The following is a 23,235-nucleotide window of genomic DNA, read 5'->3' as shown; positions in this document are numbered from 1 at the left end:
AAGGCAGAGGAATTAAAACGAGGCCTCAAATCTCGACAGGCTCTGTTCAAAAAAGCCAAATCACAAGGCCAGGCTGCTGTCAAGGCCAGTTTTATTTTGGCAGAAGAGATCGCTAAATCAGCCCGGCCATTTACGGAGGGGGATTTCATCAAAAACTGCATGATTAAAGTTTGTGACGAAGTTTGCCCAGAAAAAAGGCAACTCTTTTTAAATGTGAGTCTGAGCAGAAACACCATTGCCGAGAGAGTAGACCAGTTGTCCATCAATCTAAAAGAGCAGCTTGTGAAAAAGGGAAAAGATTTTATTGCATATTCCTTGGCTGTGGATGAGAGCACCGACATTTCTGACATTGCCCAGTTGTCAATTTTCATCCGCGGAGTGGACTCCAGCCTAAGCGTGACAGAGGAGTTTTTGGCTTTACGTCCTATGCATGGCACAACTACGGGGCATGATTTGTATGAAGAGGTGTCAAGATGTGTAAATGAGATGGAGCTGCCTTGGGAAAAACTCGTGGGTTTGACAACCGACGGAGCACCTGCGATGTGTGGACACAGGAGCGGACTGGTGGCGAAGATACGGGAAAAGATGCAAGAGGAAAACGCGACAGGTGAGCTGACAGCTTATCATTGTATCATACACCAGGAAGCGTTGTGCGGTAAAGCCTTGAAAATGGAGCATGTAATGAGCATCATCACGCGCACAGTTAACTTTATCAGAGCCAAAGGTTTGAATCACCGCCAGTTCAAGGCATTTCTGACGGAGTTAGAAACGGAGCATGGTGATTTGCCTTATCACACAGAGGTGCGATGGCTAAGCCAGGGAAAGGTGCTTCAAAGATGTTTTGAGCTTCGTGAGGAGATTTGTCTATTCTTGGACAGCAAAGGGAAAGACACAACACAACTCCGAGACGAAATGTTTCTGTGTGAAATGGCTTTTCTGTGTGACATTACGAGTCATCTGAATGCAATAAACTTGCAGCTGCAGGGTCGGGATCGTGTCATCTCTGATATGTACAGTACAGTGAAGGCATTTAAAACCAAACTGACTCTGTGGGAGACGCAGATGCGGAAAGAAAATTTGAGCCACTTTCCCAGCTGCCAGACCATGAAAGAGAAGCTCTCTACCAGTGCGTTCCCGAGCACACAGTTGGCTGATAAAATAGGTATGCTTACCACTGACTTTCGACGCCGATTTGCTGACTTTGAAGCACAAAAAAGCAGGTTGGAACTGCTCGGTAACCCATTTGCTGTTGACGTGGAAAGCTCACCACCAAACCTCCAAATGGAGTTGATTGACCTCCAATGCAATGATGCACTGAGGGAAAAATATGCGGCAGTGGGTGCTGCGGAGTTTGCCCGTTTCCTCCCCGGCACAATGCCCCAGCTGCGCATCCAGGCTGCTCAAACGTTGTCTATGTTTGGCAGCACATACCTGTGTGAACAACTGTTTTCTTTGATGAACCTGAACAAAACATCACACAGAAGTCGACTTACTGCTGAACACCTCCACTCAATTCTGAGGATTTCTTCAGCTCAGAGCCTTACCCCGAACATTGATGAACTTGTGGAAAAGATGGGACACCACCAAGTATCACCCTCAACCTCAAACAAGTGAACATTACTGTGCAATCACATATTTAGAGTTTTTACTCAGTTCAAGTTTAAAAGTTAAAATTTAATATTTGTTTTCACTGCATGTTACTTCTCCTTAAACAAAGTGTTGTTTTTGATTAATAGATTTTTGCACTTTATTTTTTTGTATTTCAATCCAATTATATTTTAAAAATATTTCAGTTGAGTGGATGATAGAAAATTGCTATTATTGTTTTTTCTTTGAAGTAAATTTAGCCCACTTTTGCTAAAATAGAAAATATAGTCTACTGATGGTGCCTTGAATACCGGTTTCTTTCATTTAATGTTCATGTTATGGGGATATTTATATAAAGGAAATTTGTCTTTTGTGTCTGTTGAAAATTAAAGATTACTGACAGAGCCATAAGAAAATATTGCTTTATTTATCTGATCATATTGTAATATATTTGTTAGGTTTTCAGTAGGTTCAATTAGGTTCACTAGACTATATGCGTCATTTAAAAAATTTTCAATGAACATTCGAACAGTCCGGCCCTCGTCTTGTAGCTGATTTTTTTATTTGGCCCTCCGTCCATTTGACTTTGACACCCCTGATCTACTGCATCTTGCCTATGCCTTTCGGCCATCGCTCATCCATATATTTTTATGCGCATATTCTTATTCATCCCTTTAAACTTGTGTGTATAAGGTAGTTGTTTTGAAATTGTTAGGTTAGATTACTTGTTAGATATTACTGCATGGTTGGAACTAGAAGCACAAGCATTTTGCTACACTCGCATTAACATCTGCTAACATTGTAAGATAAGATTTGATTTACTCAAACAGTTGCCTGCTGTCGCCAACAGTCAATGCCCCTTTAACCACGGTTTGTTTGCGTGAGTGTGTGTACACTTGTGAATGTCACCAACGCAGTAACCGTGTGCGTGAGTGTGTTACAGAGACGAGGGTGACTCAGCATACGGTTGGTTGCCTGGGACAAAGAAGCATTATGATTGAACCTGTAATAGGTGGAGGGAAATACTGACAGATGATTTGACTTTCAAATCAGACTGGCTATAGGAAGAGGAGGCAGGTAGCAGGATTGGCCTGGGTTGGTTATACAGTCAAACTACCGATCCCCCTGTCAATGTAGTCTTTTATTGATTTGTGATTTAACAAGCAAAACTGATCCTAAATCAGCACTCCGACTCTGAAAATCTTGATACATACCACCCCTGGTCTGTGGTTGACGTACAGTGAGCTTCAAAAGATTTGGGACAGTGACAATTTATTTGTTGTTTTGGATCTCAGTACACCAGCCCTTTGATACAATGACTGAGGTTAAAGTGCAGACTGTCAGCTTTAATTTGAGGGTATTTTCATCCATATCAGGTGAACCGTCTTTGTACATAGTTTCCCCCCCTCCCCATTTTTAGGGGACCAAAAGTATTGGGACAACATCACGTGTGTATTAAAGTAGACAAAACTGTAGTATTTTGTCCCATATTCCAAGCACGAAATGTGCCTCTACAAACTTGGATGCATTTGCTGTTTGTTTTGGTTGTTTCAGATTATTGTGTGCCTAATAGAAATTAATGGTAAATAATGTATTGTCTCATTTTGGAGTCACTTTTATTGTAAATCAGAAGGGTTTCAAAACACTTCAACAATAATGTGGAAGCTACCATGATTACAGATGATCCTGAATTTATAGTGAATAATGATGAGTGAGAAAGTTACAGTAAATTTCACCATGAGGCCAATGGTGGCTTTATAAAAGTTTAATGGCTGTGATAGGAGAAAACTGAGGATGGATCAACAACATTGTAGTTACTCCACAATACCAACCTAAATGACAGAGTGAAAAGAAGGAAGCCTTTACAGATTACAAATATTCAAAAACATGCATCCTGTTTGCAATAAAGCACTAGTAAAACTGCAAAAAATGTGGCATAAATATCATACCTCTCCAAAAATGCTAACCTCCCCTGTTATTGTAATGGTGAGATGTTGGCATGTCTTGGGGATATGATATAAAATGCTAACCTCCCCTGTTATTGTAATGGTGAGATGTTGGCATGTCTTGGGGGGTATGATATAAAATGCTAACCTTCCCTGTTATTGAAATGGTGAGATGTTAGCATGTCTTGGGGGGTATGATATAAAATGCTAACCTCTCCTGTTATTATAATGATGAGATGTTGGCATGTCTTGGGGGTATAATATAAAATGCTAACCTCCCCTGTTATTGAAATGGTGAGATGTTGGCATGTCTTGGGGGTATAATATAAAATGCTAACCTCCCCTGTTATTGAAATGGTGAGATGTTGGCATGTCTTGGGGGTATGATTATAAAATGCTAACCTCCCCTGGCTTTTATGAAGCTAGCCAACTTCAGTTAGCTTCACATTCCATATCAGGCTCGTACTACGACGGTGGATGGTGGATATTGCTCGTCCGCCTGCCTCTAACGCTGCACTTTAACCTCAGTCATTGTATCATTTAGCTCTGGCGTACAGATACTTTTGGAGCTTGTTTAATCTCGGACACCCAGAAATACAATCTTGTGTAATTAATTGCATCAGATGCTTGTTTAAATTTTGGAAGGAAACGTGTTAGTTCAATGTCTCCCCAACTCAAAATGGAAACTGACAGTGAGTTTCGCGTAAGTCTATGGGCCAAATGTCCCAAGATGCGAGCACCTGTGAAATTGTGATTTGTCCAAATGATCAGTGTCAAAAAATCTGTATAGTCTTTGCATCCCACTCTGTCGCCAGATGCTACTGCTGTTTATGTTATGTGCATATGTCCATGAGAGATTAGGGTTCTTAGAGTAGGTAAAGTAAGACTGGACAGGTTGGGCCTTAAACTGAAGGGTTTAGAGTAAAAAGTAGAGAGACACACATACTCACTAAAAATTACTTTAAAAAAATCCAACCATAGAAGTTGAATTAGAATATCTTTCTGACTCCAATATTGTAAAAGACAGGATGGCGGTCAGGATTATAACATGATTTTATTCTCAGTTTATATCAAATTAAGACAGTCTGAATGTTAAATTTTCTCAGTTTACACAATGCCTGGCATTTGACTTTTTTAACATTGCATGTTCACTGAAATATTTTAAAAATATATATATATTCAATCATGTTAAACACATATTACATTACAGGTTTGATAAATATTATACATAAATGACTTTCAAGCACAGCCCTTGTGGAATATAATGGGGAGGAGAAGGAAGTAACGTTAAGAGGTGAGGGGAGGCATGGGGTTGGAGAACAGGGGAAAGGAGAGTTGAGGAAAGGAACAGGGAGTGGAGGCAGAGGGTAGGAGAACAGGGGAAAGGAGAGGTGGGGAAAGAGGAGGATAGGAACGGAGTGGAGGCAGAGGGTAGGAGATGTGGGGAAAGAGGAGAGAGAGTGAAAGGAACAGGGAGTGGGGGCAGAGGGTAGGAGAACAGTGGAAAGGAGAGGTGGGGAAAGAGGAGGATAGGAACGGACTGGAGGCAGAGGGTAGGAGATGTGGGGAAAGAGGAGAAAGGGTGAAAGGAACAGGGAGTGGGGGCAGAGGGTAGGAGAGGTGGAGGCAGAGGGTATGAGAATAGGGGAAAGGAGAGGTGAGGGAGGGGAGAAGAGCAGATGAAAAGGGGGGGGGCAAGGGTGGTCTAAAGATTCTACTGTTGGAATGGTCTGGAAGGTATACAGGCAGACAGGAAGTGAGGGGGGGAAGTGGAAATGGCTCTCTGTCTCAGTAGAATAACCTCAGTAGAAGGATTACTTCCTGTAGCAAAGAGACTGGACTCAAGCTGTGTCTAACCTGAAGGCTAACTCAGGGCTAACTCCATTTATCCTGAATGAAGTGTCTGAGCCATGAGGACCAATGAAATCAGATACCCTCCCTCTCGCAAAGATTGGGTCATTACCCCCTTCATTTGAGGAAGACGATTGGTTAAATATATTAATAAAATGTTTTTTGTGTGTAAATATATATATTTTTAACACCTATCACATGACACATTTAGTAATGACAGTACTTGCTTTCCAAACGGTATGTTTTTTTGTGCAATTGTATTTTGAAATTTGCGAAAGGCAACCAACCATAATCCATAGATGGCAGTTCCCATTCAAGTGAAGACTGGCAGCCATTGCTAGTGTATGTAGCCTCTGTTGAGTCCCCAACAACTGGATGTGCTGGTTTTCAGGGGAAATGGAAAGAGAGCCTGTGGTGCGACTTCTGCTTTCAGACATTAACAGCATGACACCCCATCTTAACACCTCCTCCATATTAACTGGATTGGTTGAACAGTGCAGAAAATGACCTTTTTCTTCTCGTCGAGACCAGTATGTAGGGGATCTAGTTTCAGGTGTTTCTTTTATGCCTGCTATGTTAGGTTACAGTCAAATTGCCAGGTTTAGAGGTTCCAAAACCCTGCTATGGATTATGTGTCTGTGGCCACAACGCAGCAAGCTGTTCTACAGAAGGTGCTTGTGCATTGATGAGCACACAAAAGCACAACAAACGTAGAATTAACGATAAGTAATCAAATAAAGATGGCACTTCTAAATTTCGGCACAAATCATAGTGTGGCACTGACTCGCCCATAGATTGACGTTTCAGCATTGTTTCAATGACAATTTTCGACTAGCCATGTGCGACATGCACGCGCAGTAACCAGCCTGCTAGAGTTAGCGGCAGGCGGAAGAGCAATATCCACCGTAGTAGTACGAGCCTGATGTGGAATGTGAAGCTAATTGAAGTAGGCTAGCTTCATAAAAGCCTGATCTGGAATGTGAAGCTAATTGAAGTAGGCTAGCTTCATAAAAGCCTGATCTGGAATGTGAAGCTAATTGAAGTAGGCTAGCTTCATAAAACCCTGATCTGGAATGTGAAGCTAATTGAAGTAGGCTAGCTTCATAAAACCCTGATCTGGAATGTGAAGCTAATTGAAGTAGGCTAACTTCATAAAAGCCTGATCTGGAATGTGACGCTAACTGAAGCTGGCTAGCGTTATAAAAGCCTGAGTAGATCTAGCTTGCTTCGTAGTATACAACTCAGGAGGGGATATGATATAAGGGAAGATATGAAGGAAGATCAGCGGTCGTGGAAAAAAGGTTTCACAACTTTTGGGACACAACCTCTCAGCTCCCCAGCTTCATCTACGACCTCTAACCTCTGGCCTGAACAGAGGCAGCCAGCGTCAACACACAAGGCACATTTTTGATTTACAGACAAACAAATATTAAAGGCTCTTTTCTGGGAATTGAAAGAGGCATGGCTCATCATGATTTTTCTCAATATGCTTTAGTTGGGTTTCTACTGAGCTCTAAAGCTGGAATAAGAGGAAAAGAGACTAGGGTCAAGGAGTGGGAAGAGAAAGTAGACGCCACCATCACAGACCAATCAGTCTCTGGTAAAGCCGTTGAGTGACACTGCTCTGGCCTATCAGAACTGCCCAAGTGTCCATGATAACAGATCACTGTAATTCGTCATTTGCAGAGTGCAGTTGCCCCTCCCTCTTCCCAATAGTAAGGCTCGTCGGTCACTGGGGGAAAAGAGAATACTGTTCTCCTGTCATATTTACATGTAACTGAATTATTCTACCATAGTCATGTACATTCTTATTATTTCCATTGTTGCAGTAAGTTTTTCAGTTTCAACTGCCCACCTTCTGTCTCTTCATCTAGCTAACCACCCTTCTTTCCCCTTCTTGACCTCTTGCTGGTGGTGTGCTGGGGGTCGAGGAAGGCTTGGATGGCCTCAGCAAACATCAGTCTTTTTACCCCTCCTTTACTCTTTCTCTCTCTCTCTACAGTAGCCTACAGGACCTCTTGCTGGTGGTGTGCTGGGGGTTGAGGAAGGCTCGGACGGCCTCAGCGAACACGTCTTTGATCCCATCCTGGTTGAGGGCGGAACACTCCAGGTAGCGGGCGGCTTGGATCTGACGGGCCAGTCCCGCCCCCTGGTGATGAGTGACAGGAGATTGGCTCTGCTCCTTCAGCTTGCGCTGGGTCTCCTCATCGTTACGCAGGTCGCTCTTAGTGCCTACCAGGAGGACAGGCACACCGGGGCAGTGGTGGGACACCTGTGGGTACACACACATACATGTGTAAACACACAGACATTTACATACACACACACACACACACACACACACACACACACACACAATGTAATAAAACCACAGACAAACACACACACACTGACCTCTGGGTGCCACTTGTGTTTGACGTTCTCATAGGAAGCGGGGCTGGAGATGGAGAAGCAGATGATGAAGATGTTGGTCTGAGGGTAGGACAGGGTCCTCAGACGGTCATACTCCTCCTGACCTGCCGTGTCCCACAGGTTCAGACTGATGGAGCGCCCGTCTACTGTCACCTAAAACACACACACAGGGGTAAGAACACACACAAACACAGGGGTAAGAAACAAACACATAGGGGTAAGAACACACACACACAGAAACACAGGGGTAAGACACAAACACACACAGGGGTAAGACACACACACACATGGGTAAGAACACACACAGAAACACAGGGGTAAGTAAACACACACAGAAACACAGGGGTAAGAACACACACACAGAAACACAGGGGTAAGAACACACACACAGAAACACAGGGGTAAGAACACACTCACAGAAACACAGGGGTAAACACACACACACATAGAAACACCGGGGTAAACACACATACACACAGAAACACAGGGGTAAGAACACACACATGGGTAAGAACACACACACACCGTTGTAAGAACACACACACAGGGGTAAGAAAACACACACAGAAACACAGGGGTAAGAACACACAGGTGTATGATACACACACAGGGATGTAAATGCACACAGAGGGAAGTAAATAGACACACACACAACACATGCAGGCAGGTATAAACACACACACCTACACGTGTAAAAACACGTGTAGGTGTGTGTGTTTATACCTGCCTGCATGTGTTGTGTGTGTGTCTATTTACTGCCTGCTTTCCACAATTATGGTGGAAAATAAGTATTTGGTCAATAACAAAAGTTTATCTCAATACTTTGTTATATACCCTTTGTTGGCAATGACAGAGGTTAAACGTTTTCTGTAAGTCTTCACAAGGTTTTCACACACTGTTGCTGGAATTTTGGCCCATTCCTCCATGCAGATCTCCTCTAGAGCAGTGATGTTTTGGGGCTGTTGCTGGGCAACACGGACTTTCAATTCCCTCCAAAGATTTTCTATGGGGTTGAGATCTGGAGACTGGCTAGGCCACTCCAGGACCTTGAAATGCTTCTTACGAAGCCACTCCTTCGTTGCCTGGGCGGTGTGTTTGGGATCATTGTCATGCTGAAGGACCCAGCCACGTTTCATCTTCAATGCCCTTGCTGATGGAAGGAGGTTTTCACAAAAAATCTCACGATACATGGCCCCATTCATTCTTTCCTTTACACGGATCAGTCGTCCTGGTCCCTTTGCAGAAAAACAGCCCCAAAGCATGATGTTTCCACCCCCATGCTTCACAGTAGGTATGGTGTTTTTTGGATGCAACTCAGCATTCTTTGTCCTCCAAACACGACGAGTTGAGTCCCAATCTTCTTCTGGATCATCCAAATGCTCTCTAGCAAACTTCAGATGGGCCTGGACATGTACTGGCTTTAAGCAGGGGGACACGTCTGGCACTGCAGGATTTGAGTGCCTGGCGGCGTAGTGTGTTACTAATGGTAGGCTTTGTTACTTTGGTCCCAGCTCTCTGCAGGTCATTCACTAGGTCCCCCCGTGTGGTTCTGGGATTTTTGCTCACTGTTCTTGTGATCATTTTGACCCCATGGGGTGAGATCTTGCGTGGAGCCCCAGTTCGAGGGAGATTATCAGTGGTCTTGTATGTCTTCCATTTCCTAATAATTGCTCCCACAGTTGATTTATTCAAACCAAGCTGCTTACCTATTGCAGATTCAGTCTTCCCAGCCTGGTTCAGGTCTACAATTTTGTTTCTGGTGTCCTTTGACAGCTCTTTGGTCTTGGCCATAGTGGAGTTTGGAGTGTGACTGTTTGAGGTTGTGGACAGGTGTCTTTTATACTGATAACAAGTTCAAACAGGTGCCATTAATACAGGTAACGAGTGGAGGACAAGAGGAGCCTCTTAAAGAAGAAGTTACAGGTCTGTTAGAGCCAGCAATGTTGCTTGTTTGTAGGTGACCAAATACTTATTTTCCACCATAATTTGCAAATAAATTCATAAAAAACCCTACAATGTGATTTTCTGGATTTTTTTTCTCTCATTTTGTCTGTCATAGTTGAAATGTACCTATGATGAAAATTACAGGCCTCTCTCATCTTTTTAAGTGGGAGAACTTGCACAATTTGTGGCTGACTAAATACTTTTTGCCCCACTGTACATACACAAACAAACTCATACACAGTACCTGGCTGCTATAATTGTCAAACACGGTGGGTATATATTCCTTAGGGAAGGCTCCGGTTGTGTAGGAGATGAGCAGACAGGTCTTCCCTACGGCACCGTCGCCCACCACTACACACTTAATGCTCTGCATGCCTGCTGCGCTGCCGACCCTTCAACTCTCACCTCTCACCCTCAGCAACCTGATGGAACACACAGACATACCACACATTTAGGCCCCGTTCTATTTCGGTTCCTTCACCCTTCCCCTAGCCCAGTGTCTCCCAATCCTGGTCCTTGGAACCCAAACAGATGCACATTCTAGATATTTCCCTAGAAGTAACAAATCAACGACATTGTGCACCTCTTAGGGTTCCCAGTACCAGGATTGGGAAGCACTACTCTAGCCCCTACTAGCTGATTTTATTTGCATAGACAGATTTGCATAGGAAGATTGGATGGGTGAAAGTACTGCATCGTGGGGGGTTACAGATCATGCGTATATACCTACGTATCAGTAAACAGCTGAGGGTTAGAGGACTGTAAAGGAACCAGACATGAAGGGACGGTTTTCCCAGACACAGATTAAGCCTTGTCCTGGACTAAAAAGCACTTTCAATAGAGATTCTTCATTGGGCATGTTTTTTAGTTCAGGACAAAGCGAAAACAGACACCAAAGGAGACGAGAGAGAAAGAGACATACAGAGAAACAGACAGAGACACAGTCATGTCATTTAGTATTATAGCTACTATTCTTATTGTTGTCGCTGTTGTTTTCATTATTGTTATGTGTATCACTTCGCTTTGGAGACATTGACAGTCATGCCACTAAAGCATATTACATTTTAATTTAAATATGAAAGAGATTAGAGATACAGACAGACGGCCAGAGACCAAGAGACAGACAGACAGAGAGAGAGAGAGAGAACAGACACAGTGAGACAGACAGACAGACAGAGATATAGAGAAAGAAAACAGACACAAAGAAAGACAGAAACAGACCGAGAGACAGACGCAGTGAGACAGACAGAGACCAATACAGACAGACAGTGAGAGAGAGAGAAACAGACAGAGACCCAGACAGACAGACAGACAGACAGACAGAGTGATAGAGAAAGAGAACAAACACAAAGAGAGAGACACAGACCGAGAGACAGACACAGTGAGACGGAGAGACCGAGAGTGTTTATGGAAATGAAGAGTACACAAGGAAACGGGATCCAAACAAAACAAAGATGTTATCCTGGGTTCAGCCAATGGGCTTCAGCTCTATGGAACACACAAACACACATACTGAGCAACATCCTCCCATAGAGCGCAAACATATAAAATAGAATGATTTACTTTACATGAGATACAGACTCATGTCTATCTCTTTCTTGCTTTGTCTGTATGTTTCTGTCTCTATCTATCTCGCTCTCCTCATCTCCCTCTCGATCTCTGTATATCTCTCTCTCTCTGTCTGTCTGTCTGTCTGTCTGTCTGTCTGTCTGTCTCTCTCTCTGTCTCTCTGTCTCTCTGTCTCTCTGTCTCTCTGTCTCTCTGTCTGTCCAGATGTTTAGATACAGTGACTCCACCCAGACTCCAGGGAAACAGGCAGTCAGCCCCACCTCCACTTGGGGTGTGACCCACTGAGGTCACTGTAGCCTGCAGACCAATCAGAACATCCCTTATGGCTGGGGTTTCATGCCTGTCAATCACTATCCACTAGGCGGGACCCTGGCCCACTGGTCTTCTGCTAATCATGTGGAGAAGGATTACGTTTCCCCATAATGCTGATCTAAGGTCAGTTCTGCAATTTTCCCACTAATTGGTTGCATCCCAAATGTCACCTATTCCCTATACAGTGCACTACTTTTGACCAGAGCCCTGTGAGCTTTTTTACTACACAGCCCTAACTCATCAAAAGTAGTGCACTACAGTGCCTTGCAAAAGTATTCACTCCCTGCAACACCACTAAGCAAGGGGCACCACCAAGCAAGCGGCACCATGAAGACCAAGGAGCTCTCCAAACAGGTCAGGGACAAAGTTGTGGAGAAGTACAGATCAGGGTTGTGTTATAAAACAAGATCATAAACTTTGAATATCCCACAGAGCACCATTAAATCCATTATTCAAAAATGGAACGAATATGGCACCACAACAAACCTGCCAAGAGCGGGCCGCCCACCAAAACTCACGGACCAAGCAAGGAGGGCATTAATCAGAGAGGCAACAAAGAGACCAAAGATAACCCTGAAGGAGCTGCAAAGCTCCACAACGGAGATTGGAGTATCTGTCCATAGGACCACTTTAAGCCGTACACTCCACAGGGCTGGGCTTTAGGGAAGAGTGTCCAGAACAAAATAAGCAAACACTTTTGTGTTCGCCAAAAGGCATGTGGGAGACTCCCCAAACATATGGAAGAAGGTACTCTGGTCAGATGAGACTAAAAGTGAGTTTTTTGGCCATCAAGAAAAACCCTATTCTGGTGCAAACCCAACACCTCTCATCACCCCGAGAACACCATCCCCACAGTGAAGCATGGTGGTGGCAGCATCATGCTGTGGGGGTGTTTTTCATTGGCAGGGACAGGGAAACTGGTCAGAATTTAAGGAATGATGGATGGCGCTAAATGCAGGGTTTCTTGAGGGAAACCTGTTTCAGTCTTCTAGAGATTTGAGACAGGGACGGATGTTCACCTTCCAGCAGGACAATGACCCTAAGCATCTTGCTAAAGCAACACTCTAGTGGTTTGATGGGAAACATTTAAATGTCTTGGAATGGCCTAGTCAAAGCCAAGACCTCAATCCAATTGAGAATCTGTGGTATGACTTAAAAATTGCTGTACAACTTGAAGGAGCTGGAGCAGTTTTGCCTTGAAGAATGGGCAAAAATCCCAGTGGCTAGATGTGCCAAGCTTATAGAGACATACCCCAAGAGACTTGCAGCTGTAATTGCTGCAAAAGATGGCTCTACAAACTATTGAATTTGGGGGAGGTGAATAGTTATGCACGCCCAAGTTTTCACTTTTTTTGTCTTATTTCTCGTTTGTTTCACACAAAAAAATATTTTGCATCTTCAAAGTGGTAGGCATGTTGTGTAAGTCTAATGATACAAACCCTCCAAAAAATATATTTTAATTCTAGGTTGTAAGGAAATAAATAACAAACATATTGTTAAATTAATATAGGTCAAAGTCATTGTTAAAACACCTATTGCTATTAAGAGATGGCTGCCCCAAACCCAGACTCCTAAACTTCATGTTAAAAAGGTTTTTTTAACACTATTATTTCAATAGAACATGTTGAGTTCTTCTATTATTACATTGAAAGAGGTCCCCCCCCCCCACCAAATAAAAATAAAAAGACTCCTAAACTTCATGTTGGCAGATATAAAGCCTCTCTTGAAAAAGCCAAACCAGAAAATATCAAAAACTAAAATCGGCCTATATCGAATCTCCCATTCCTCTCAAAACATTTAGAGGCAAGTGCCTTTAAAGGCAACTGCTGTTTTCAAGGTTTTACTGCTAACCTACTAGAGGTCGACCGATTATGATTTTTCAACGCCGATACCGATTATTGGAGGGACAAAAAAAAAAGCCGATACCGATTTAATCGGCCGATTAAAAAAATTATTAAATAAAAAAGTATTTGTAATAATGACAATTACAACAATACTGAATGAACACTTATTTTAACTTAATATAATACATCAATAGCCTCATAAATAATGAAACATGTTCAATTTGGTTTAAATAATGCAAAAACAAAGTGTTGGAGAAGAAAGTAAAAGTGCAATATGTGCCATGTAAGCTAACGTTTAAGTTCCTTGCTCAGAACATGAGAACATATGAAATCAGTTGTCCTGAGTCTGCACAACTCTGCTAGGACCAAGGATCAAGAGAGACACTAAAGTGTTTAAGTACTATATCTCTTGATACAATGATGAAAATAATCATAGCCTCTAAACCTTCAAGCTGCATACTGGACCCTATTCCAACTAAACTACTGAAAGAGCTGCTTCATGTGCTTGGCCCTCCTATGTTGAACATAATAAACGGCTCTCTATCCACCGGATGTGTACCAAACTCACTAAAAGTGGCAGTAATAAAGCCTCTCTTGAAAAAGCCAAACCTTGACCCAGAAAATATAAAAAACTATCGGCCTATATCGAATCTCCCATTCCTCTCAAAAATTTTAGAAAAGGCTGTAGCGCAGCAACTCACTGCCTTCCTGAAGACAAACAAATGTATACGAAATGCTTCAGTCTGGTCTTAGACCCCATCATAGCACTGAGACTGCACTTGTGAAGGTGGTAAATTACCTTTTAATGGCATCAGACCGAGGCTTTGCATCGAACCTCGTGCTCCTAGACCTTAGTGCTGCTTTTGATACCATCGATCACCACATTCTTTTGGAGAGATTGGAAACCCAAATTGGTCTACACGGACAAGTTCTGGCCTGGTTTAGATCTTATCTGTCAGAAAGATATCAGTTTGTCTCTGTGAATGGTTTGTCCTCTGACAAATCAACTGTAAATTTCACTGTTCCCCAAGGTTTCGTTTTAGGACCACTATTGTTTTCACTATATATTTTACCTCTTGGGGATGTCATTCGAAAACATAATGTTAACTTTCACTGCTATGCGGATGACACACAGCTGTACATTTCAATGAAACATGGTGAAGCCCCAAAATGGCCCTCGCTAGAAGCCTGTGTTTCAGACATAAGAAAGTGGATGGCTGCAAACTTTGTACTTTTAAACTCGGACAAAACAGAGGTGCATGTTCTAGGTCCTGAGAAACAAAGAGATCTTCTGTTGAATCTGACAATTAATCTTAATGGTTGTACAGTCGTCTCAAATAAAACTGTGAAGGACTTCTGCGTTTCTTTGCACCCTGATCTCTCTTTTGACGAACATATCATGTTTCAAGGACAGCTTTTTTCCATCTACGTAACATTGCATATATCAGAAACGTTCTGTCCAAAAATGATGCAGAAAAATGAATCCATGCTTTTGTTACTTCTAGGTTAGACTACTGCAATGCTCTACTTTCCGGCTACCGGATAAAGCACTAAATAAACTTCAGTTAGTGCTAAATACGGCTTCTAGAATCCTGACTAGAACCAAACAATTTGATCATATTACTCCAGTGCTAGCCTCCCTACACTGGCTTCCTGTCAATGCAAGGGCTGATTTCGAGGTTTTTACTGCTAACCTACAAAGCATTACATGGGCTTGCTCTTACCTATCTCTCTGATTTGGTCCTGCCGTACATACCTACAGGTACGCTACGGTCACAAGACGCAGGCCTCCTAATTGTCCCTAGAATTTCTAAGCAAACAGCTGGAGGCAGGGCTTTCTCCTATAGAGCTCCATTTTTATGGAATGGTCTGCCTACCCATGTGAGAGACGCAAACTCGGTCTCAACCTTTAAGTCTTTATTGGAGACTCATCTCTTCAGTAGGTCCTATGTTTGAGTGTAGTCTGGCCCATTAGTGTGAAGGTGAACGGAAAGGCACTGGGGCAACGAACCGCCCTTGCCGTCTCTGCCTGGCCGGTTCCCCTCTCTCCAATTGGATTCTCTGCCTCTAACCCTATTACAGGGTTTGAGTCACTGGCTTACTGATGCTCTTCCATGCCGTCCCTAGGAGGGGTGCGTCACTTGAGTGGGTTGAGTCAATGACGGGATCTTCCTGTCAAGGTTGGCGCCCCCCCCTTGGGTTGTGCCATGGCGGAGATCTTTGTGAGCTATACTCGGCCTTGTCTCAGGATGGTAAGTTGGTGGTTGACGATATCCCTCTAGTGGTATGAGGGCTGTGCTTTGGCAAAGTGGGTGGGGTTATACCCTGCCTGTTTGTCCCCATCCGGGGGTATCGTCAGATGGGGCCACGTGTCTCCGGACCCCTCCGGTCTCAGCCTCCAGTATTTATGCTGCAGTAGTTTGTGTCGGGGGGCTAGGGTCAGTCTGTTATATCTGGAGTATTTCTCCTGTCTTATCTGATGTCCTGTGTGAATTTAAGTATTCACTCTCTCTCTATCTCTCTCTCTCTCCCTCTCCTCTCCTGAGGTGCTGACCTGTTGCACCCTCGACAACCACTGTGATTATTCTATGGGAGTTTTTGCTAGCCACCATGCTTTTACACCTGCATTGCTTGCTGTTTGGGGTTTTAGGTTCCAACCATTACGTCTAACAATATAATGAATTAGATGCATAAGTAAGTCAATCAATCAACAAATTTCAGATTCTTACAATCAACATTGAAAATTTGACATAGAACAAAAGTGATTATAATTCTCATAATCAAATGTAAAGGTTTTGAAAATCAGTTTAAAAATTGTTTTTACTATTTTATTAATTTAGTATTCAAATACAATGTGTACAATGAATCTGTAAAATAAGGTTAATCAAAATGATCCCCATTGTGCGGTTCTCCCTTTATTACAGCTTTTTCACAACATTTCGCTAGTGACAAATTTGGTGGGGTGGTAAGGAAATATTTCAAATACAAACAGTGTGTAAGTAATATATATGTCTACCTGACATATGTTGGAAGATAAATATGTGCTCTGAAAGTTTGGGGAAAAATAGGATATAAATGAGAAAGAAATCAACCCCCAGTGTGCACCACTTGTGTAGAATGACCCATATAAGGAATAAGGTGTTAAAGAAGCTCACTCAGAATCTCACACGTCCTCCTCACCGCAGATTACAACTTCATCGAAAGAGAGAGATGAAAGGAGAAGTAAGACAGGACGTTACTTTACCACTCCACTTCCCTTACATGCTGACCACACCGCCCGCGTTGGGTGCGCGAGCGTTGCAAAATAAATGTACACATACATGTTATTCAATCATTTCATCCAAACTGTTTTGGATGTGCGTCTGCGTAGCCAGACGCTAAAATAGAACTTGGTTCTAATTTTGACGCTTGAGGCGCTGCAAGTCCCGCCTTTCCAATCTCATTAGTTTTTAGGAGCATATAACCACATGGGTGATTGAAAGCTGAACTGAGGTCCAGACTCCAGTCCAGTTGGTGGTGGTAATGCACCTTAAAGTTGGTTGGCCATATAAAGTCCAAAGAAGAAGATGAAAAAGAAGACTGAATGAGGAGACTAGAATCTGTGGATTAATTGCCGGAGTAGAAAACCTTGTGCATTGCAGGTAAAATAACAACCCACTGTTTATATCCTAGGACAAATTAGCTAGCAACAGCAAGCTAGCTAAATGGCCATGAATGTTTCATGCGTTTTGACCTGTCCCCAAATTAATATAAACTCAGCAAAAAGGCTGTAGGCTGAGAGAGGCTGGACTAAGGGCTTGTAGGCCTGTTGTAAGGCAGGTCCTCAACAGACATCACCGGCAACAACGTCGCCTATGGTCACAAACCCACCGTCGATGGACCAGACAGGACTGGTAAAAAGTGCACTTCACTGACGAGTCGCGGTTTTGTCTCACCAGGGGTGATGATCGTGTTTGCGTTTATCGTTGAAGGAATGAGCATTACACCGAGGCCTGTACTCTGGAGCTGGATTGATTTGGAGGTGGAGGGTCCGTCATGGTCTGGGGCGGTGTGTCACAGCATCATCGGACTGAGCTTGTTGTCATTGCAGGCAATCTCAACGCTGTGCTTTACAGGGAAGACATCCTCCTCCCTCATGTGGTACCCTTCCTGCAGGCTCATCCTGACATGACCCTCCAGCATGATAATGCCACCAGCCATACTGCTCGTTCTGTGTGTGATTTCCTGCAAGACAGGAATGTCAGTGTTCTGCCATGGCCAGCGAAGAACCTGGATCTAAATCCCTTTGAGCTCGTCTGGGACATGTTGGATTGGAGGGTGGGCCATTCCCCCCAGGGATGTCCGGGAACTTGCAGGTGCCTTGGTGGAAGAGTGCGGTAACATCTCACAGCAAGAACTGGCAAATCTGGTGCAGTCCATGAGGAGGAGATGCGCTGCAGTACATAATGCAGCTGGTGGCCACACCAGTTACTGACTGTTACTTTGATTTTGACCCCCCCTTTGTTCAGGGACACATTGTTTAATTTATGTTAGTCACATGTCTGTGGAACTTGTTCAGTTTATGTCTCATCTGTTGAATCTTGTCATGTTCATACAAATATTTACACATGTTAAGTTTGCTGAAAATGAACGCAGTTGACAGTGAGAGGACGTTTATTTTCATGCTGAGTTTAGGTTGTTCAGAGTTCATTTTGATATTTCAACCTGCGTGTCCTGATCGCTTCTGGTGTTGATGGACAAATGCACACGATGACGCACGTGGATGCACGTTCCTACCTGGTCTAGTCGGCATGCTGACCACACTGCCTGTGGTGGGTGCGCGAGCGATGCAAAATAAATGGACACATACATGTTATTCTGTCATGCCCTGATCTGTTTCACCTGTCCTTGTGCTTGTCTCCACCCCCCTCCAGGTGTCGCCCATCTTCCCCATTATCCCCTGGGTATTTATACCTGTGTTTTCTGTCTATGTTTTACAGTTTGTTCAAGCCTACCAGCATTTTGTCTCAGCTCCTGTTTTCCCTAGTGTCTCTTTTTCTCGTCCTCCTGGTTTTTGACTCTTGCCTGACTCTGAGCCTGCCTGCCGTCCTGTACCTTGGCCTCTACTCTGGATTATCGACCCTTGCCTGCCTTGACCTGTCGTTTGCCGGCCCTCTTGTTTCAATAAACAGACTCACACAGTCTGCACTTGGGTCTTACCTTGATTCCTGTTATTCAATAATTTCATCCAAACTGCAAGTCCTGGCTCTCCCATCTCCTCGCTGGTTTTTAGGAGCATATACCCACGTGGGTGATTGAAAGCAAATCTGAGGTCCACACTCCAAACCAGTTGGTGCTGGTAATGCATCTTAAAGTTGGTTGCCAACTGCCATGTAAAGTCCACAGAAGAAGAAGAACAACAACAACAACAAGACTGACGGAGGAGAGATTACTAGAAACTAACTATGTTTCCCCTTTTGTCTGTGGATTAATTGTCGGAGTAGAGAACACACGATTTGTGTGCTCGATTTTATACACCTGTCAGTAACGGGTGGGTCTGAAATAGCCGAATCCACCAATTTGAAGGGGTGTTCACATACTTTTGTATTTATAGTGCAGTTGAGTCAGTTAATTTTGATATTTCAACCTGCGTGTCTTGATCACGTCTGGTGTGGATGGACAAAATCAACATGCATACAATGGCGCACGTGGATGCAGGTTCCTACCTGATCTAGTCAGCATGTTACACACTCTAACAGTCACCAGCAGCACTAAGCTACAGTCAGAGTGAGAGAGGGAAGGAAAGAGAGAGAGAGAGAGAGAGAGGATGCAGAGTGGAAAGAAGAGAGACACAGAGGAGAATAAACATTCAGAGAGAGAGACCTTTAGACTGGATATGAAAGTTACAGATTGTTCCTATAAGGGCTGAACTGAAAGGCTTGTATTCACAGCAGCAACATATAACAAGCAGCGACAAATGATGCATCCCAAATGGCACCCTAATATAGTGCCTATGGGTCCTGGTCAAAAATAGTGCAATATAAAGGGAATAAGGTAGAGACAGCATGATGTTGGTATGCCTGTTAATGCTCACTTTTAAAGAACACGAGTCCGGGCACTACCACTTTGGTGTGTACTCAGTTTGGTGTATAATTGTGTGTGTATGTGTGCGCGAGCGAGAATGTGCGTGTGTGTGTGTGTGTGTGTCATTCACAGCATTTACAAGCAAGGCCCCAGGAGAGTGAACTAGCGGTGTGAGAAAGTGAAACAGGAAGGGCTAGATGTCCTGAGGGACAGGCCTAGTTGGGTCGGTTGCCAGAGTCTACTCTATAAGCTGTGGGTTATCACGACAACAATATGGTCATTTAGCAACCATTTACTCATCCAAAGTGACTAACAGTTCTATTTTTGTTTCGTCAGACCAGAGAACATTTCTCCAAAAAGTATAATCTTTGTCCCCATGTGCAGTTGCAAACTGTAGTCTGGCTTTTGTATGGAGGTTTTGGAGCGGTAGCTCCTTCCTTGCTGAGCGGCCTTTCAGGTTATGTCGATATAGGACTCGTTTTACTGTGGATATAGATACTTTTTTATCTGTTTCCTCCAGCATCTTCACAAGATCCTTTGCTGTTGTTCTGGGATCGATTTGCACTTTTCGCACCAAAGTACGTTCATCTCTAGGAGACAGAACGCGTCTCCTTCCTGAGTGGTATGATGACTGCGTGGTCCCATGGTGTTTAAACTGGCGTACTATTGTTTGTACAGATGAACGTGGTACCTTCAGGCATTTTGAAATTGCTCCCAAGGATGTACCAGACTTGTGGAGGTCTACATTTTTTTTCTGAGGTCTTGGCTGATTTCCTTTGATTTTCCCATGATGTCAAGCAAAGAGGCACTGAGTTTGAAGGTAGGCATTGAAATACATCCACAGGTACATATCCAAATGACTCAAATTATGTCAATTAGCCTATCAGAAGCTTCTAAAGCCATGACATAATTTTCTGGAATTTTCCAAGCTGTTAAAAAGCACAGTCAACTTAGTGTATGTAAACTTCTGACCCACTGGAAATGTGATACAGTAAATTATAAGTGAAATAATCTGTCTGTAAACAATTGTTGGAAAAATGACTTGTGCCATGCACAAAGTAGATGTCCTAACCGACTTGCCAAAACTATAATTTGTTAACAAGAAATGTGTGGAGTGGTTGAAAAACGAGTTTTAATGACTCCAACCTAAGTGTATGTAAACTCCCGACTTCAACTGTATATACAATGGTTATATATCATTTAAGTATGTACTTTATCTTGTATGTGGTCTAGGCAGACATCAACTAGTTGGTGTGTATATGTTATAAGTATGTTATAATGTGTGTTATGACCACCTCTTGGTGGCTGTTAAAATCATTGAGGAGCTGTCAGACAAACAGCTGTCGAAACACAGAACTCAATATTCCCTTCCTCCTTTCCTCTTTTCCTCCCTCCTTACCCCCCTCATTCCCTCATTCCTTCCTACCCCACAAAAGGTTTCAGGTATCGAACCACACCAACTGTCCGAGTAGAGAAAACACTAGTAAAGTGTGAAAATACCACCACCACCATACTCAAACAGCAGGTTTGCCCTCCTGTATATCTCCCTCTATTATTGGAGTATACAGAGATAATACATATTGGAGGGTGGGTGGTGCAAGGACAATTGTTTATGGACATTTTGGTGGAAAGTCAGTCATTTCACTCTCAATTCAATTTCCACATAACATGAAACCATCAAACTGTGTGATTGTCTGAGTGAGTATTCTATGAATGATTTCACTTCTGTTTCTGGTGATTGGAGATGATACAGATGATTGAAAACCACACAAACATACACACACACACACACACACACACAGAACACCCCTAAACAAGTGAGTGTAGAAGACATGTCAACATTCTTAGGGAGTAGTTGGTCCCTCGATCAATTACTTATGAGTAAAACACAATAACCTATAATCTCATGGCATAGACAAATAAAAACTGACACTAGCCTGTAGCAAACATCTAAATGATAACGGAGAGGCTCCAGACAGAAAGCTGGACATCTCGGAGTCAAACCCAGTAGAGTTTATGGGAAGCCAGACAACATTTGTTGTAGAATAACTTGCAGCATTAGGCTACGTTACACAGTTTAAAAGTTATAGTAGTCCCAGCCTATTCATTTCCGATTAGGTATAATAAGTAAGCAGTCTTGGGTCAAAAACTCACCTAACATAGTCCTTCCTCCTCTCCTTCTCTGTGGCAGAATTGGTCAGACGCCCGAGGAGCGGATGGATCTTCGTTGTCTTGTGTTGTCAGTCAGTCGGGCGGGCGGGGTTGCGTTATGAAGGAAGTCGGTTCATTTGCGGAGAGGAGAGGAAGTGTATGAAACGGCTTTGGTGAAGTTTGAGGAAGTTTATTTGTTGGCGAATAGCCGCTGAGCTGAGGATGCGACTCTGACTGAGAACCATAGTTAGATTAGCCTAGGCCTACAATTGTTTTGTACATCCTAACAAAAGTTATCATAAAGATTATATTTTGTAGGTAATTGCTCACACTATATATACATATGAACGAATTCGTTAAATACCATCTTTATGCATTTATAGCAGTTAATGCACATTGCTAGCCACAAAGAAAACAACATAAATAAAGTGTGTTCAGTATAGTTAAATAGGATAGACATATGCCCCTACATTTACCAGATAAAAGTTAAGTTTATAGGCCTACTAGAGGGGTTAAGTGCAGGAAGGGGTTTTGACGTTTGAGTTTAGTGACAGTTCGGATAGAAAAAAGAACCCCAGAATGAAGTGTGCTTTTCTGGTAAATCCTGAAGGTGGCTTCCGCGCTCCGTGTGGAGCGCACTCAGTGTACGACAGTATATTATCCACAGATCATATCCAGAGGACAAGTTAGAGATGATATAAAACTGTATTCTGGTGAGAGGGGAATGAGCTGTTCGAAGTAAACTGATCTCGATTAGGTATAGTTTAGTCTACCCCATACAGTGCAGTGCCTACTCTCCGCGCGAAGACAGGGGCGACATCAGACATCGCACTCCGAGTGGACCTATATTAAAACTGATTTCAAATGGACTACACAAAAGGACTGGACAATATCTAGTCACAGTACGCAGAAACTCCAGAGGACTTTACTGTGTTGGGGATCGTGAGACAGCAGCTGCATACCTCATAGGATATCCCAAGTTGTAAAGGTGAGTTTCCCAACGACGACGTAGTAAAATGGAGATGGAAAGTTGCGCTTTGATATTGAATACCGAGTTATTATTAGGTATACATCGAAGGTTGTTACTTTGTTTACATTGGCATCGCTTATTTACTGGGATATGCTTATTGTCTGGCTACGTTTGTGTCACTTCCCAGCTAGCACATTTGGTTCCTTGGAAGTTGTTGGAACGTATGTTTTGGTTTCCCCATTAGTTCTGGGAACTAAGCCATACGTTTCCTGACCGGTAAAACTGAACTTTTAAATGTTCTGTGAATGGAAGGGAAAGTTTCGCCTGTCTGGGATCATTCATTTTTAGGTTGCATTGAGTTTCTGAGAACGTTTTACTATGGTTTACTATAGAATGGATATTAGTGTTTTTTTTTTATAACTTCATAAAAGTTTCATTGAATGTTTCAATAATACTTCCAATAACACTGCTAGCCTAGTTTATTTGTTTTGCACTCAGAGCACCGACAGGACACATGGAAATGAATAGGTATTAGTCACTCAAACACATTTATTTTTTATAGGTGGCACTTCAGTGAGATTCGAAC

At 43.0% G+C, this 23,235-nt stretch overlaps 2 protein-coding genes across 8 annotated transcripts in view; one reads left to right on the top strand and one right to left on the bottom strand.

Annotated features, from left to right (window-relative positions):
• Nucleotides 1-4,568: 4,568 nt before the first annotated feature.
• On the bottom strand, nucleotides 4,569-21,892 carry LOC110490121 (rho-related GTP-binding protein RhoG). 4 transcript variants are annotated; one of them, XM_036944422.2, is made up of 5 exons: nucleotides 21,683-21,799; nucleotides 19,171-19,220; nucleotides 9,985-10,162; nucleotides 7,779-7,949; nucleotides 4,569-7,656 (listed from the first exon to the last, which is right to left on the bottom strand). In XM_036944422.2, exons 3-5 carry the CDS (start codon nucleotides 10,111-10,113, stop codon nucleotides 7,381-7,383), a joined length of 576 nt encoding a protein of 191 aa, XP_036800317.1. In that variant the 5' UTR covers nucleotides 10,114-10,162; nucleotides 19,171-19,220; nucleotides 21,683-21,799; the 3' UTR covers nucleotides 4,569-7,380. The 4 variants fall into 4 exon arrangements, with proteins under 4 accessions (XP_036800317.1, XP_090056323.1, XP_036800316.1 ...); XM_090200197.1 differs by having other exon boundaries at nucleotides 18,665-19,220; nucleotides 21,683-21,786; XM_036944421.2 differs by lacking the exon at nucleotides 19,171-19,220 and having other exon boundaries at nucleotides 21,683-21,892.
• LOC110490120 (stromal interaction molecule 1) overlaps nucleotides 21,720-23,235 on the top strand; it is a 103,878-nt gene continuing 102,362 nt past the window's right edge. For 2 of the 4 annotated variants that reach the window (XM_090200190.1, XM_021563300.3), the window contains exon 1: nucleotides 21,879-22,667. The gene's annotated coding sequence lies outside the window, so the exon portion shown is untranslated. Of the gene's footprint in view, nucleotides 22,668-23,235 lie in introns of all 4 variants that reach the window. The other 2 variants (XM_090200196.1, XM_090200193.1) reach the window with 2 other exon arrangements.

Source organism: Oncorhynchus mykiss, chromosome 15, assembly GCF_057628025.1.
Source record: "Oncorhynchus mykiss isolate SJ-2025 chromosome 15, ASM5762802v1, whole genome shotgun sequence".
Lineage (NCBI taxonomy): Eukaryota > Metazoa > Chordata > Actinopteri > Salmoniformes > Salmonidae > Oncorhynchus > Oncorhynchus mykiss.
This window is presented reverse-complemented; position numbering and strand designations above follow the sequence as displayed.